This window comes from Haliotis asinina, chromosome 1 (genome assembly GCF_037392515.1).
Source record: "Haliotis asinina isolate JCU_RB_2024 chromosome 1, JCU_Hal_asi_v2, whole genome shotgun sequence".
In the NCBI taxonomy this organism is placed as follows: domain Eukaryota; kingdom Metazoa; phylum Mollusca; class Gastropoda; order Lepetellida; family Haliotidae; genus Haliotis; species Haliotis asinina.
This window is the reverse complement of record NC_090280.1, coordinates 60623770-60638610: the sequence shown is the minus strand read 5'-3', so window position 1 is coordinate 60638610 and position 14841 is coordinate 60623770. Positions and strand designations below refer to the sequence as shown.

Here is a 14841-nt window from a genome sequence, read left to right as displayed (position 1 = left end):
AAAACGATCAACTCACTCACGTGTAATGCTACTTCCTGTTGGAAGGTCATCCACTCAGAGAGTTCAGACAGGTATACAGTGGCCTCTAAAGTTAAATTTTAGACACTTGTGGCGTGACAATGTACGTGCCAACTTTAAGACACAGGGGGCAATACACCAAAACCATTAATAGAAGTCAAGGCAAGCATACCTATATCTAAGCACTTCAAAATGGTCAGCTGTAATGTTTATCTCTTTAGTCAAGTTTTCCTGAGTCAACCCCTCCTAATTATGACCCTCATCAGTGATCACCATATAGCTGGAATACTGCTGAGTGCTAAACAACAGCCGACCCTCATCAATGAATAAGGAGTAATCAACTCATTTTAAAAGTCACTTCATCTGAAGGGGTCATTGTTGACACCAACACTACTCCTAAAAAAGGTTAAAATATAGAAATGTAAGTGCTATCCTGAATTGCAGACCAGTCAGTATTCCTCATTCAAAAACAAAAACCGGGCAATATTATCATTATTTTGTCTGATCTCAAGAGATACTGTGCATTGTGAAATACAATGTATTGTCCTTGTGTATGCTAATTTGTTCAATGGAATTCATCTCATACAAAAGTATGAGAGTCCCAATCCAGAAAACGCTGGAGACTGCACATGTCCAAGGATACATTTCTATGTTCTAATTTTTTTAACATACCTGGGGTACATACCAGTGGGGCTATTGATAGAGATCACAATCATTCACTAAATATTGATTGATAAATATCGGAGCCGTAACCTAGAGCAAAAATGCAAACAAATATCTTGAAGAAATGAATATGTTTCCCTTCACTGGTGAGTTGTGAAATGTTTTTGGATGGATTTTTAACAAAACAGCATCTTGAACATGAATTAGAAGCAGACCATGAATCAAGTTCTAAATATATACATATGTTGTGTGAGAAAAGTTTTATATCACAAAACATAATGTACAGTATTATTGATAACACAATTTTCATGGCAATAAACACTAATAATGTTTACTGTCAACACTATGTTTGATTATCAATCTTTTTAGCCAATCCTACATATCTGCTGTAACCATGACAACAACGACCCTTTTCACGCTAGTGTTACTCCATGTGGCCACACCCACTGATTACTTGTCCGTTTCGTTCCAGATTCTGTCAGTGGTTCAGAAATCAAGTAAGTAGTACCAATAAGTATGCACATGTTCCATACCATGTCAGTAGCTCATCAAGTTAATCAATGGATTATCCACCCTTTCCTCATTCCAAAATCAACACAAGGGACACTGAAGAAACTCTTAACAGTGTTGTGTCAGCAAAACAGATCACTCTCATCACACCTGTCAACCTTGAAAGCACCTTCTCAACAGATTAAGTTTCTCAACACAGAGGGCCAAGATATAGGTCATTTGCACAGCAGAGGAAATTTTAGGAAGATTTTGACTGTCAGTGCCCCATTACGAAGCTATGTGTCACAGAAAGATTACCAGTTTCCTGTTGTGGACGAGGGTGAGTTGGAGGAGCAGTATGTCCGTGGCAGCGGCCCGGGAGGTCAAGCGGTCAACAAGACTGCCAACTGTGTGGTGCTCAAACACTTGCCTACAGGGATTGTTGTGAAGGTGAGTGCAGAGTAGTGAGTCAGTATGACTATATGCTGCTTATAACAATATTCCAGTAGTGTCTGTCACGATGGTGGACTCCAGAATGGGCTTTACACATTGTACCCATATATGGAAAATCAAACCTCGGTCTTCGGTGTGATGAGTGAACACTGCTATGCTGAGGGCTATTTTATGTATCATGTATCATGTATCATGTATTATGCCTTTGGCCTACCTAAAACGCATTCTGTACTCCTATCTTGTGATAAGTACTATGCAGTAAGTAGGATGCAGTAAGTAGGTGAGTGAAGTTGGTTTTATGCCACTTTTAGCAATATTCCATCAATATCATGGCAGAGGACTCCAGAAATTGGCTTCACACATAGTACCCATGTGGAGAATCAAACCCCAGTATTCAGATTGATGAGCCAACGCTTTAACCACTAGGCTACCCCCACCACCCCCAAACAAAGAAACACATGGATGTCTTTCCAGTATTATATTATCATGTAATTCCTATCTTCACTGAGTGAAGTCACTTCAGAAACCACCTCATAAACAAAATGTTGAACAAACCAGATTTCATTTTATATGATTTAAGGTGATATTATGGACTTGATATTAATCATGATCATTTCGATATGTTACATTTGGGATTACACTTCCTTAGTAGATTACAAGTTCTAGTTCTGCTCTCTTACCACGCAACGTTACATTACAAATTGCTGTACAAGACCTTCAGTTCAGTTCGTTTCTTTTCTGTGTATATGAGATATGATAACTTACTTCCAGGAAAATAGTGACCGCCTTGCATTGATATGCATAGACTTTGACAAAATGATTTGATTTTTAGACATTTTTTAAAAAGTTAATAAAATGACAGTACAAAAACAGGAAATACCGAATTTTCTGTTGCGTTACAGTATACCACACAGGAGGCAAAATACCTCGATTCTACTAATACCATGCTATACCATTATACCCCTAGTTCTAGCAGTTTTTTAGGTTGAGTTCCATTCAGGATTTCAACCCATGATAAGTCAAATCACTGTGTTCAATTGTAGAGCCATGAATCCCGATCTCTGGACACCAACAGACGCACAGCAAGGCTGAAACTACGGGACAGACTAGATCTGCTGATAAATGGGGAAAACAGCTTCCAGATGATGCAACGCAGGGAGGAAACGAAACGAAGAATACAGAAAAAGAAGAAGACAAATGAGAAACTTGAACTGAAAAGAGCTTTCAAGCAAGAAATGAAAAGGATTAAAGAAGAATAGCTATTTTTGCATCATACTTGCAATCAGTTTGGAGCATTTTGGAGTGACAGTGACTTGGTTGTTTATGGTGCTATGATTATCATGCAAATTACTCTCATTACTTCACTTTGGAAATTTGCAAACCTGTAGAGTTATTTACATATCTTGGAAGATGTTTTGACACTCCTGTGTGCACACTTTGATTTTGAAACAACAAGGGGAAATTGCAAGGCCGTGTGCACACACACTATCCGAAGCATGTTGAACATGTAAACATACAAAGATCATATATGGAAAACATGTTGTAAGATGTTTTCAACAAGGCTTCCAAATCAATATTGTTTTGTAATTTTTGCATTGATCTAAATTGTTATGTGAGCAATTAACCTTTCCAAGGACTGAATCCTGACCTTCTGGAGCATATTTTATGTATTATTTATCTTGGCAGCTGTAAGTTTGTGAGTTGAATATTTTGAATTGCCTTTTAAATATGTGTGCCAAGTAAGTTGTGTCTGCATGTTTGATTGATAGTGCATGACACTTTATCCATCTCGTATTTACAGAGGTGATAATGGTATATATTTATGAGGTGATGTGATGTCAGTTTCAGGCAGGAAATATGAATAACATGAGTTGATGTCTTTAAATACAACTACACAAGAAAATGGCGGACAAATTTGTTGCTAAGAGAGACAGGTAAGGCTCATATGATGACATTATGTAGTCACCTCATGCAGTAATAGTCAAGTTTCCAACACTGGTTCAGTATCCAGGTGAATCTCCTCATATTGCTGGTTTTCTTGTAGCATCAGATATAATGTGCGTGCGTGCATGAGCGAGCGTGTCTGTGTGGAAAGAATTACCTCACTTGTTTATTAAGAAAAAGACCTCAGAAGATTCTCCAACTCCCGGTGTCAGAGTATAGTGCAAGTCCAAAGGGCTCCAGTACCTTTCAGACCTCTAGAGTAGTGCAAGTCTAAATTTTGTTATGGTTAAAGACATTGTCGTGACAAAAGGTATAAGAGTCCCGTTTGAAACAGCAAAATACAATACAGACAAATCTAAAATATTCAATAATGTATTAAGCAAACATTGAGCAAGTTAGAATGAATCACAATACAGATTTCTAGTACAATGCTGTTGAGTCACACATCTAAGGTAATGGGTCACAAATATCAGATATTAACTCACCAGAGTCGTGGCATTTACCGTGAGACCTGAAATACCTGATATGCTAAATGAAGCTTGTTTTCAACAAGAGTCAGCCACGAAGTGTCAATCTTGAATGATGCTGACAGACAGACAACAAGACAGACAGATGTATCCAGTGAAAGTCTGTTTGTAATTCTGGGTGTCAGTCCATGTATGATTTTCCCAACACATCAACCAGCCTTCATATATACTGACACAGTGTCAGGCACATTTGAGCAAAGCATGGCTGTATCACCATTCACTTAGAACTTTCTCAATAGCCGAAAGTCAACAAGATAAACAACCAGTCAAGGTAGGCTGGTCTGGAGCACTATCAAAGAAAGCGTGCCACTAAAACACTACTGCCGTTGAACATATTTAATATCAAAATATGACCCATAACAACCATCAGCTAATCAATGATTATACAAATGAGAAAACAAAACACTCTTGTAACATTTTAAAGTACAGCACGGCCCCCTACTGTACAGTTTTATAGACTTGGTACAGTGTTACTCTTGTCAATGAATAACACTTCCACATAACTCAAGCCATCATGAGGTCACAAGAAATTTGCTGTCATGAGCTAGTTAATAAGTAGTTCTTTAAATTATTTCTAAGAATTGGTGCCCATCTGTAACTCTCCATGCAACTTCATGTATTGTTCGTAAGAGGCGACTAACGGGATCGGGTGGTCAGACTAGCTGACTTGGTTGACACATGTCATTGGTTCCCCATTGCGCAGATCGATGCTCATGTTGTTGATCACTGGATTGTCTGGTCCAGACTCGATTATTTACAGACCGTCGCCATATAGCTGTAATATTGCTAAGTGCGACGTAAAACTAAACTCACTCACTCACTCACTCATGTATTGTTATTCAACCTGTGAGGATCTGGGATAGAATAGGTCTACAGCAAACCGTGCTTGCCACAAAAGGCAACTAGGCTTGTCATAAGAGGCGACTGAGTGACTAATGGGATCACGTGGTCAGGCGTGCTAACTTAGTTGACATGTCATCAGTTCCCAGTTCACAGATCAATACTCATGCTTTTGATCATGGGATTGTCTGGTCCAGATTTATTTATTTATAGACTGCCACATATAGCTGCTTGTGGCATATTACTATACTCACTCACTCACTTGCTATTACTTGCAGGTTTAATAGTATCACATTCAATGTCAGTGATCAAACCTTTGCCAGTGATGAAGAACTTATCCAGAATCTTGAAGGTGAATGTAAAATCTAATTTTTTACTCCCTTTGTAATAAACTAGACTACCAAAGTAAGTAAAAATATCAAAGTAATTTCTTTAATCCACTGAAGTCTTAATCTGGTTTAGAACTGGGCTTCAACAATCGATGTTTCAAGTGACTGGTGGAATGTGATGATCAGTGCTCATGATGTCAGTCAATCACTGGATTCTCTTACTCACAGACCAGTGTCATGTAGCTGGAATATTGCTGAGTGTAGCTGGGATATATTGCTGTGTTTAGCTGGTTTGTATAGCTGGGATATAGCTGAGTGTGCTGGTTAATATCAAACAAACAACTAATTATGCACATCTGTGTGTCTCTCTACAGCTGCTCTGACTGAGTGGCGGACAAACAAGGTCCGAGGCGTATGGATTAAGATCAGCTTACAGCAGACGTCACTGGTGCCGATGCTTGTCAAGGTAATACAGTGCCCTCTGTTTGTAGGAAGTGATTAAATGGATCATGGAGTCAAACACATTGGGTTACAATTGCCTTCCTCTTGGACACCATAAAAGGCAACTATGCTTCTCGTACGAGGCAACTAACAGGATCGGGTGGTCAGACTCGCTGACTTGGTTGACACATGTCATCAGTTCTCAGTTGTTCAGATCGATGCTAATTTTGTTGATCACTGGATTGTTTGGTCCAGACTCGATTATTTACAGACCGCCACCATATGGCTGGAATATTGCTGAGTGCGGCGTAAAACTAAACTCACTCACTCACTCCTCTTGGACATTGTATTGCCTACATAAATCATGCATAGATGACTCAAATCATGTATTGTCCCTCTCAGATCCCATACTGGCCCACTCAAATCCTATACTGCCTCACTTAAATCCTGTATTGACTCATCTGACTCAATGTTGAAACATTTCAATGGTTTATGTAAATCAAACTTCTGTGCTTAGAGTCAACTTGAAACTGTGACACTGTTTGCAGCTGGGGTTTGACTTCCACCATGCCCAACCAGGATACGTGATGATGAGTGTGTGGCTGCCAGCAGATGAACCCAACAATCTGCCAGAGTATGCCAACCAGTATATTGGTAGGTGCTTCTCCATTCTGAAATTCTTTGTCTCAAACAAATAGATCATTGTCTCAGTGTCATGGTTGATATGTCGTAGATTGAGCTGAATTGTGCTCACAATATTGATCACTGGATCAGTAGATTTTTATCATATGATTGAAGGCAAACGCTCACTTTGTTTCATTTTGATAATGATGTGAAAGACATTATCATCATTAGTGCCAAAAATATAACACTGACCCCACCCATTCTATTATCAGGTAGTGAGGTAACACCTGTCTGTTATTAGGTGGCATTGCCAATGTGTCTTTAAATATTAACTCACTCACTATTACGTGTGGCAAAATATATTTTTGGATTATGAACAACAGCAAATACAGCTTGGGCAAGGCAATTACATGGGAATCAATCACAGTCCAAGGCAATTATATGGGAATCAACCACAGTCAGATGACATATTTGTGAACCAGTTATTTAGTATGAAGAAAAATAATCCCAAATGTAACGTGAGACATTGATTGTAGCTAAGATTTAATTTCTGCATTGTTCTTGCTCATCCAGGTGTTGGTGGGTTTGTAGTCAATAGCAGGAACCAGGTACTGGCAATACAGGAGAGGTTCCAAAGTCGGCCACACTGGAAACTTCCTGGTGGACATGCAGATAAAGGTATGTCAGATAGGTGGACATGCAGGTAAATGTATTATCATACAGGGATACACTGAACACACAGATATGTCAGCCAGGTGGACATGCAGATAAAGGTATGTCAGACAGGTGGACACACAGGTAAATGTATGTCATACAGGTGGACACGCAGATATGTCAGACAGGTGGACACACAGGTAAATGTATATCATACAGGTGGACATGCAGATATGTCAGACAGGTGGACATGCAGGTAAAGGTATATCATACAGGTGGACATGCAGATATGTCAGACAGGTGGACATGCAGGTAAAGGTATATCAGATGGACATGCAGATAAAGGTATGTCAGATAGGTGGACATACAGGTAAATGTATGTCATACAGGGATACACTGAACACACAGGTATGTCAGTCAGGAGGACATGCAGATAAAGGTATGTCAGACAGGTGGACATGCAGGTAAATGTATGTCAGACAGGTGGACATGCAGATATGTCAGACAGGTGGAGATGCAGGTAAAGGTATATCAGATGGACATGCAGATAAAGGTATGTCAGACAGGTGGACATGCAGGTAAATGTATAGCATACAGGGATACACTGAACACACAGATATGTCAGCCAGGTGGACACACAGGTAAAGGTATATCAGATGGACATGCAGATAAAGGTATGTCAGACAGGTGGACATGCAGATAAATGTATAGCATACAGGGATACACTGAACACACAGATATGTCAGCCAGGTGGACACGCAGGTAAAGGTATATCAGATGGACATGCAGATAAAGGTATGTCAGACAGGTGGACACGCAGGTAAATGTATAGCATACAGGGATACACTGAACACACAGATATGTCAGCCAGGTGGACACGCAGGTAAAGGTATATCAGATGGACATGCAGGTAAAGGTATGTCAGGTAGGTGGACATGCAGGTAAATGTATATCATACAGGGATACACTGAACACGCAGATATGTCAGCCAGGTGGACATGCAGATAAAGGTATGTCAGACAGTTGGACATGCAGGTAAATGTATATCAGAGAGGGATACACTGAACACACAGATATGTCAGCCAGAAGGACATACAGGTAAATGTATATCATACAGGGATACACTGAACACACAGATGTCAGCCAAATGGACATGCAGATAAAGGTATGTTAGACAGGTGGACATGCAGGTAAATGTATATCATACAGGGATACACTGAACACACAGATATGTCAGCCAGGTGGACATACAGGTAAATGTATATCATACAGGGATACACTGAACACACAGATGTCGGCCAGATGGACATGCAGATAAAGGTATGTCAGACAGGTGGACACGCAGGTAAATGTATATCAGACAGGTGGACATGCAGATATGTCAGACAGGTGGACATGCAGGTAAAGGTATATCAGATGGACATGCAGGTAAAGGTATGTTAGACAGGTGGACATACAGGTTAAGGTATATCAGATAGGTGAACATGCAAGTTAAGGTATGTCAGACAGGTGGACAGGCAGGTAAAGGTATATCAGACAGGTGAACATGCAGGTAGAGGTATGTTAGGCAGGTGGACATGGTAGATTTCTTGTTTGATAGTAATAAAAGTTCAGTAGCATTCAGGGCAGGCTGGGATTTATATCTAATAATGAATTCATTATGGCCTCAAATGAAGCAATTCATTGTATCCAGCTGCTTAGATTAATGTTCATGCTGATCACTGTATATTGACGGACCTCTGCCATATAACAGGAATACTGTGAGTCAGCAAACTAAACTCACACACACACTCACTCAAATGAAGAGTGACACAATCATTAAGACTCTAGCTCCACTATCTACGCATTTTCTCCCTCTACATGGTCAATATTATTGTTGAACAGGGGAAGACATTGGCGAGACAGCTAAGCGAGAGGTGTTTGAGGAAACGGGTATAGAGTGCGAGTTTGAGTCGATACTGACTTTCCGTCACCAGCATAACTACCGCTACGGCTGCTCCGACATCTACTTCGTCTGCGTGATGAGACCCAGCAGTGACGACCTTAAGCCCTGTCAGCATGAGATCGCCAAGTGTCAGTGGATGGATGTACGTGAGAAATGTTTATTTGATAGTTTGTCAAGGCACCTTCCTCACTATCCAACTAGTGAACTGTGCTTGTTTCTTTTGTGTGAGAGGACAGGGCATTAAGCATTGCAATTATTGTATCAAGACCTGTAGCCTGTAGCCTGTAGCCTTCCCTTACACAGATCCTGGTAATACGTGAGTACCCCTGAAGTCTTTCTTTATGTAAGGTGCTAGTTATATGCTGAACAGCAAAAGAAATGCAACCAGGATTTTTTTGGTCAAGTTTTTTAAATAGTAGACATAAACATGTATTCTTACTTCTATGATAAAAACTGACAGTCCATTTTTTCGGATGTTGCATTTGTTTTGTTCTTCAGTTTATTATGAGTATTCCAGAAGCCTTCCTTTACACTAGAAGTTATCACATCGTGTCTCGGGAAATACAGGGTTTTATCAATCTCTCGTAAGGTTGTATTCCCCAAGGAGGCTCGCATTTATCTAGCTGAATGTTTTCACTAACTCAAAACAAAACAACACGCATCGAATCAACTTGCTGCCCTGTTGACACCAGCTGATTGTTTGACCTCAATGCAACACATGTTACTAAAGGCTTGTCGATGCACGCTTTTCTCACTTCGCGTCTTCACCGAGGCATAGCGGGGTGATGTGGCTTTCGTAGCGGGAGTACACGACTTTTACACTCCAGCTCGATCGTGATGGATGTCCATGGTATTTTATCAGAGTCACGCGGACCAATCAAAGCTTGACATTCTTACATGAGGCTAGATAACAGATGTTGAGTCCAGTTGAAACCTTTCTTTACACCAGATTTTGAGTACACATGTAGCTTTCCCTTACACCAGATGTTGAGTACAACTTAGCCTTTTACACCAGATCTTAAGTACTATTTTAGCCTTCCTTTACTCCAAATTTTAAGTACATCTGTAGCCTTTCTTTACATCAGATGTTGAGAACACCTGCAACCTCTTTTTACTCCAGATGTTGAGTACACCTGTAGCCATCCTTTCCATAAGATGTTGAGTACACCAGCAGCCTTTGTTTACACCAGCTGTTAAGTGCATCTGTGGCCTTTCTTTACACCAGATGTTGAGTACACCTGCATCTTCTTTTTGTACCAGACGTTGGGTACACCTGTGGCCTTTCTTTACACCAGATGTTGAGTACACCTGCATGTCTTTTTGCACCAGATGTTGAGTACACCTGTAGCCTTTCTTTACACCAGATGTTAAGTACACCAGTAGCCTTTCTTTTCACCAGATGTTGAGAACACCTGCAACATCTTTTTACACCAGATGTTGAGTACACCTGTACATCTCCTGTTGCAGCTGGATGAGTACATAAACCATGAGGAGATGTCAGTCGGAAACCGTCACATTGCACAGTGCTACAAAGAGAGCTTGAGTCATGGAGGTCTCGCAGTGGTCCCTAGTCCAGTCATCTCTTTCAATGGCAAAGTTTACAATAAAATGTACAGTGTCCAACACAAGGATGAAGTCCAGACCAATATAGACTAGAATAGGTCTTAGGAATTACATTAGTGATTCAGTCAATGGGTCAGAGAATGTGTACATGTTCATTATACTTTCACTACAGGGTATTATTAGTTGTGCCACCATTTGCCAGGTAGCATTTGATGGTAAAAAGGCCAAAGGAAATACAGATTCAAACAGGTTGTACTGTCCCATTGTACCTGGCAAATGGCAGCATTATCATTACGATTTTTAGGTGCCAAATTCTGTAAATGCTGTAACAGTTTCCCTTGAAATGAAAATACACCATTATTACATATCATTTTTTAATTATTTCTGCTGTGGTATGGGACACAAAGCATTGAGCCATGATTGTTGGCAGAAACAAATATTATCAGTAATTATTTGAAAGGACATAACTCTTGTAGACACAGAAAATATGTTCAAGAGACTTGTTATTTCAGATATACCACAGGTTAGGATATATCTTAATGTCCAGTTTGTTTCCACATGTTAAGTATGAAATAGTTCATGCACAAAAATAATAGACAAAAAGAACTTTTGTGTGAATAATAGTTGAATTTTCCAAGTGAGTTGGATTTCAGTGTCAAAGGCCGCAAACTGCCAAGGTTGTCCTTACAACTTGGGAACAGGGTAAAATTTAGGGTAATGTTTCGAATTGGCCATTGACCAATCAAACTTGTTTTAAGTCATCTATAGGTTTAATATATATAGTATAATAGTTTATCTATAGGTTTATCTACATGTTCCATGTTTACCAAGGTGTGACATGCATACGATCTGGATCTGCTTTTACAATTAATGTCAGTGTTAAATGTAGCATATATATTTAATTATACCCTAATCATGGTGAATGTCAGACGTGATCGATATGATAAATGTTTAGGCAATTTATGGGGTGGGAGCTAGCCAAGTGATTAAGCAGCCTTCACGCGACAAACTAAAGTTTAACAACACTTGTTGTCCGACTTGCGTTAGAGGGTGTGAACATTCCAACAACTTGCCACCAACACCAGTTTCAGTGTTGTTAAAAAGCTGTTGTTGACAAATAGGATCAGTCACTATTCTCACCAACTTTTCCATTTCGGTCTTATAAAACCCAAATTTGACGTATGAAGTGTTGCCAAACTGGTGTTGTTCAGAAACAACCAGCAAAATTGTCATGTGACCACTCTGATAGAAACATGGATCTTAAATGACACAAAATTTTGACATGTGAAAACGGGAGTTTGACAACTCTAATGATTTACGCTTGTGTTGTCAGACTTAAGTTTGCCATTTGAAGTCTGCTTTAAAATGTTTGCTCATTATGCTGAAAATCAGGGTTTGATTTTCCTGATGGGTCCAATGTGCAAAGTCCATTTCCGGTGTTCTCCACCATGATATTGCTGGAGTATTGCTAAAAGTTACATAAAATCATACTGTCTCTCATTCACACCTTTCCATTCTGGCATCACAGCATCATCAGTATAAGAAACAAGGTGTTGGTACTAAGAGGAACATCAGAGATTGTTTTCAACAAAGATCATGTTTTGTCAAGGTCACTGAATATAACAAGCATGCGGACCTCCTATAAAGTGAAGAACTAATGTGGATGGGATGATTCCTTTCTCGGTCTTGGGTTAAGTGTTTTCTAGATGATCCTTACCCAGCATATTTTATGTGACAGAATGAAGATATATTGATGATGTGTCTGATGATACTTTAAAATGCAGATAATATATTTGCTCAACAAGTTTTAGACATGTTTTTCATAAGAGCAACCCAAAGTTTTCATGTCCTTACCCGATACATCTTTTTCTTTGAATATTGATGAGATTCACATGTGTTTTACTCTCATCTCTTATAAATATTTTTCCATGAATGGCCCCAACAGTGTGTCAGTGTATCCCTTGTTCTCTAATTGTATTATATACACTATTTGGAGGTTTGTTCTAAAAGTATCCTTGTGTTGGTACATTAAGCTGTATTAATGTACATGATGTGTCGGTGGTAGTTATCCATTAAAACTAAGGAACCAAATTTCCTTAATGTACAATCCATTACATATCTTTATAGTACCCTACTTAAAGTAGTAAAGATTCCTCTCAGTAAACGCCTTTCACCAACTTCAAGAGGTCTCAGTAATCAATGTAGACCTTTACAAAGACAAAATTTTGATTGAAAGCCACATGATTGTACACATTGCACAGAATGACTATGTTCTTGGCATGGAACTGTATGCATTATCTAAATGTTTTATAGTTTCTTTCATGTTTGAACTAGGTTGTTGTCGCTACTGTTAGATCAGATTAAACACTTTTATAGTCTTTAGTACAGCAAGATCAGTTTTATGGATCCCTTGATCATATTTTTTCAGTACTAAGGAAAAATAAAGATTAATTTTCCCGTTAAAAAATAGAATCATAATGTTTGTATTGGCCAAAAAATCTGATCTGATAATACACAATTGTAATTTGTTCCATGTATTTTCAGGAAGAGTTTTTTTTGTCTCAAGTCATGTTCAAGTACCGTAACATACTGGACCATTTGCTGGTGGTCTTTCAAGAAAGTTTTATGATAGCAAGAAACTGATGAAAAGATTCAGTATTGCATTGTATTAAAGCTATTACCTTTTATTTTTCACCCCAAGAACGTGCATTTGGAATCAACAGAATGTGAATGATCTTACCTCCAAACATTTCATGTTGCGCATACAGGTACATATTCAGGAAGAAATGTCTCAAGATGGTATTTATGTGTATATGACTTTTGATCAACCTGGAATGTTTTGTAATTTATATTGCTCACTTTTAGACTTGACATCACTTGGTTACTTTGCATTTTAGGGTAGTATATGTTATGGCAATATGCACATTAACAGTAGCAGGGCTTCTAGACATCAGGAGCACACACTCAATTATTCTGTATAGGAGTACTGAAAAAGTGTATAGTACATTTAAACTACTGAATGGAATTTAATGGAGTACCAATAATCTTGTGTTTCATTTTACAATATTGCTACTCCTGAGTAAACAGGCCAATAACCAATAGAACAATACTTTGTCACATAAATACATCTATAAATGATTCTTAGACCGTACACCATTGCAATAGTGCATATCTATGTTTTAAATTATCGTGCATATTTTAATTTATTTTGTTTTACATCTGAACATAAGGCCTTTAGTAAGATATAAAGGAGGTGGAGGTATAACAAGCAAGGGGTTGTAGAACCTGCATCTGGCTTGTAATGAATTTGTGAGGCCACCTATAATCTCAGGGGGTATACAAAGTTTTATTAAAAAATCATGTAATGGTGTCACAATTTAAAAAAAAATACTAAAAAAAAAATAGAAATATTCCAAAATGTTTTCAAGTGTTTCTGAAAATACATAACCTGTCATGCAAATTATGACAAAGAGAAAACATGTTGCCTTAGGATTTTTTAAAGCAAAAGCAGTGTTCATGACGATACAAAACATGAGACATTTACACTGTACTTGTGTAAATCTGGATGTGTAAACCACAGAATTCGACCAGAAGAAGTACCTTCAATTTGAAAAGATAGTTATATACTTTATGTTAAAACTCTTTTAATTTCATGCTGGCCATTTAATCATCAGGTGTGATGTTATGAACAAATTACATCCCACACAGCATGGCTTCAGGGACCTACAGATTGACCCCAAAATGTGCCTGTTTTCAAGCAAAACATTGTGATATCTACTCAAGTCAATCAACTATCTAGAAATTATTAATATTAATTTAATATATTTGTTGTAATCAGTCTCGGTAAAATAGAAAACTGACCAATTTTCTTATGGAATAAACTATTTTAACAAATGTCTTGTTGTATATGTCTTATTGTCACTAACAGTTCAAACTATGTGGCACTTCAGCTTGACTTTGAGGCAATTTACACCAGTTGGTTTGGCACTTGCTCTATCCAGAGCAACCACACCTCATAAACCCCTGTGCACCACATATAGATGAAATGAAATTAGAATTGGCCTTCAACAACCCACACTTGTCGGAAAAAGCAACTAACAGGATCGGGTGGCCAGGGTCACTGACTTGGTTGACACATGTCATCGGTTCCCAGTTGCGCTCATGCTGTTGATCACTGGATTGTCTGGTCCAGACTCAATTATTTACTGACTGCTGCCATATAGCTGGAATATTGCTGAGGGAGGCATAAAACTAAACTCACTCACTCACTCACTGAAAGTTTTAATCCGTTTTAGTTAAATCTAGCTGGATCATATATTTATAGTGGTTGATGCTGGCTGCATGCCATCAG

The 14841-nt window shown here is 38.7% G+C and overlaps 2 protein-coding genes across 3 annotated transcripts; both read left to right on the top strand.

The window, feature by feature from the left end:
- The first annotated feature begins 23 nt into the window (after positions 1-23).
- On the top strand, positions 24-2906 carry LOC137295528 (mitochondrial translation release factor in rescue-like). The gene is made up of 3 exons (XM_067826911.1): positions 24-71; positions 1154-1620; positions 2667-2906. Exons 2-3 carry the CDS (start codon positions 1198-1200, stop codon positions 2880-2882), a joined length of 639 nt encoding a protein of 212 aa, XP_067683012.1. The 5' UTR covers positions 24-71; positions 1154-1197; the 3' UTR covers positions 2883-2906.
- Positions 1154-14346, top strand: LOC137295518 (uncharacterized). Of its 2 annotated transcripts, XM_067826889.1 has the most exons (8): positions 1154-1178; positions 3466-3557; positions 5213-5286; positions 5638-5729; positions 6253-6358; positions 6902-7006; positions 8867-9069; positions 10395-14346. In XM_067826889.1, exons 2-8 carry the CDS (start codon positions 3526-3528, stop codon positions 10581-10583), a joined length of 801 nt encoding a protein of 266 aa, XP_067682990.1. In that variant the 5' UTR covers positions 1154-1178; positions 3466-3525; the 3' UTR covers positions 10584-14346. The 2 variants fall into 2 exon arrangements, with proteins under 2 accessions (XP_067682990.1, XP_067682999.1); XM_067826898.1 differs by lacking the exons at positions 1154-1178; positions 6902-7006 and having other exon boundaries at positions 3475-3557.
- Positions 14347-14841: the final 495 nt, after the last annotated feature.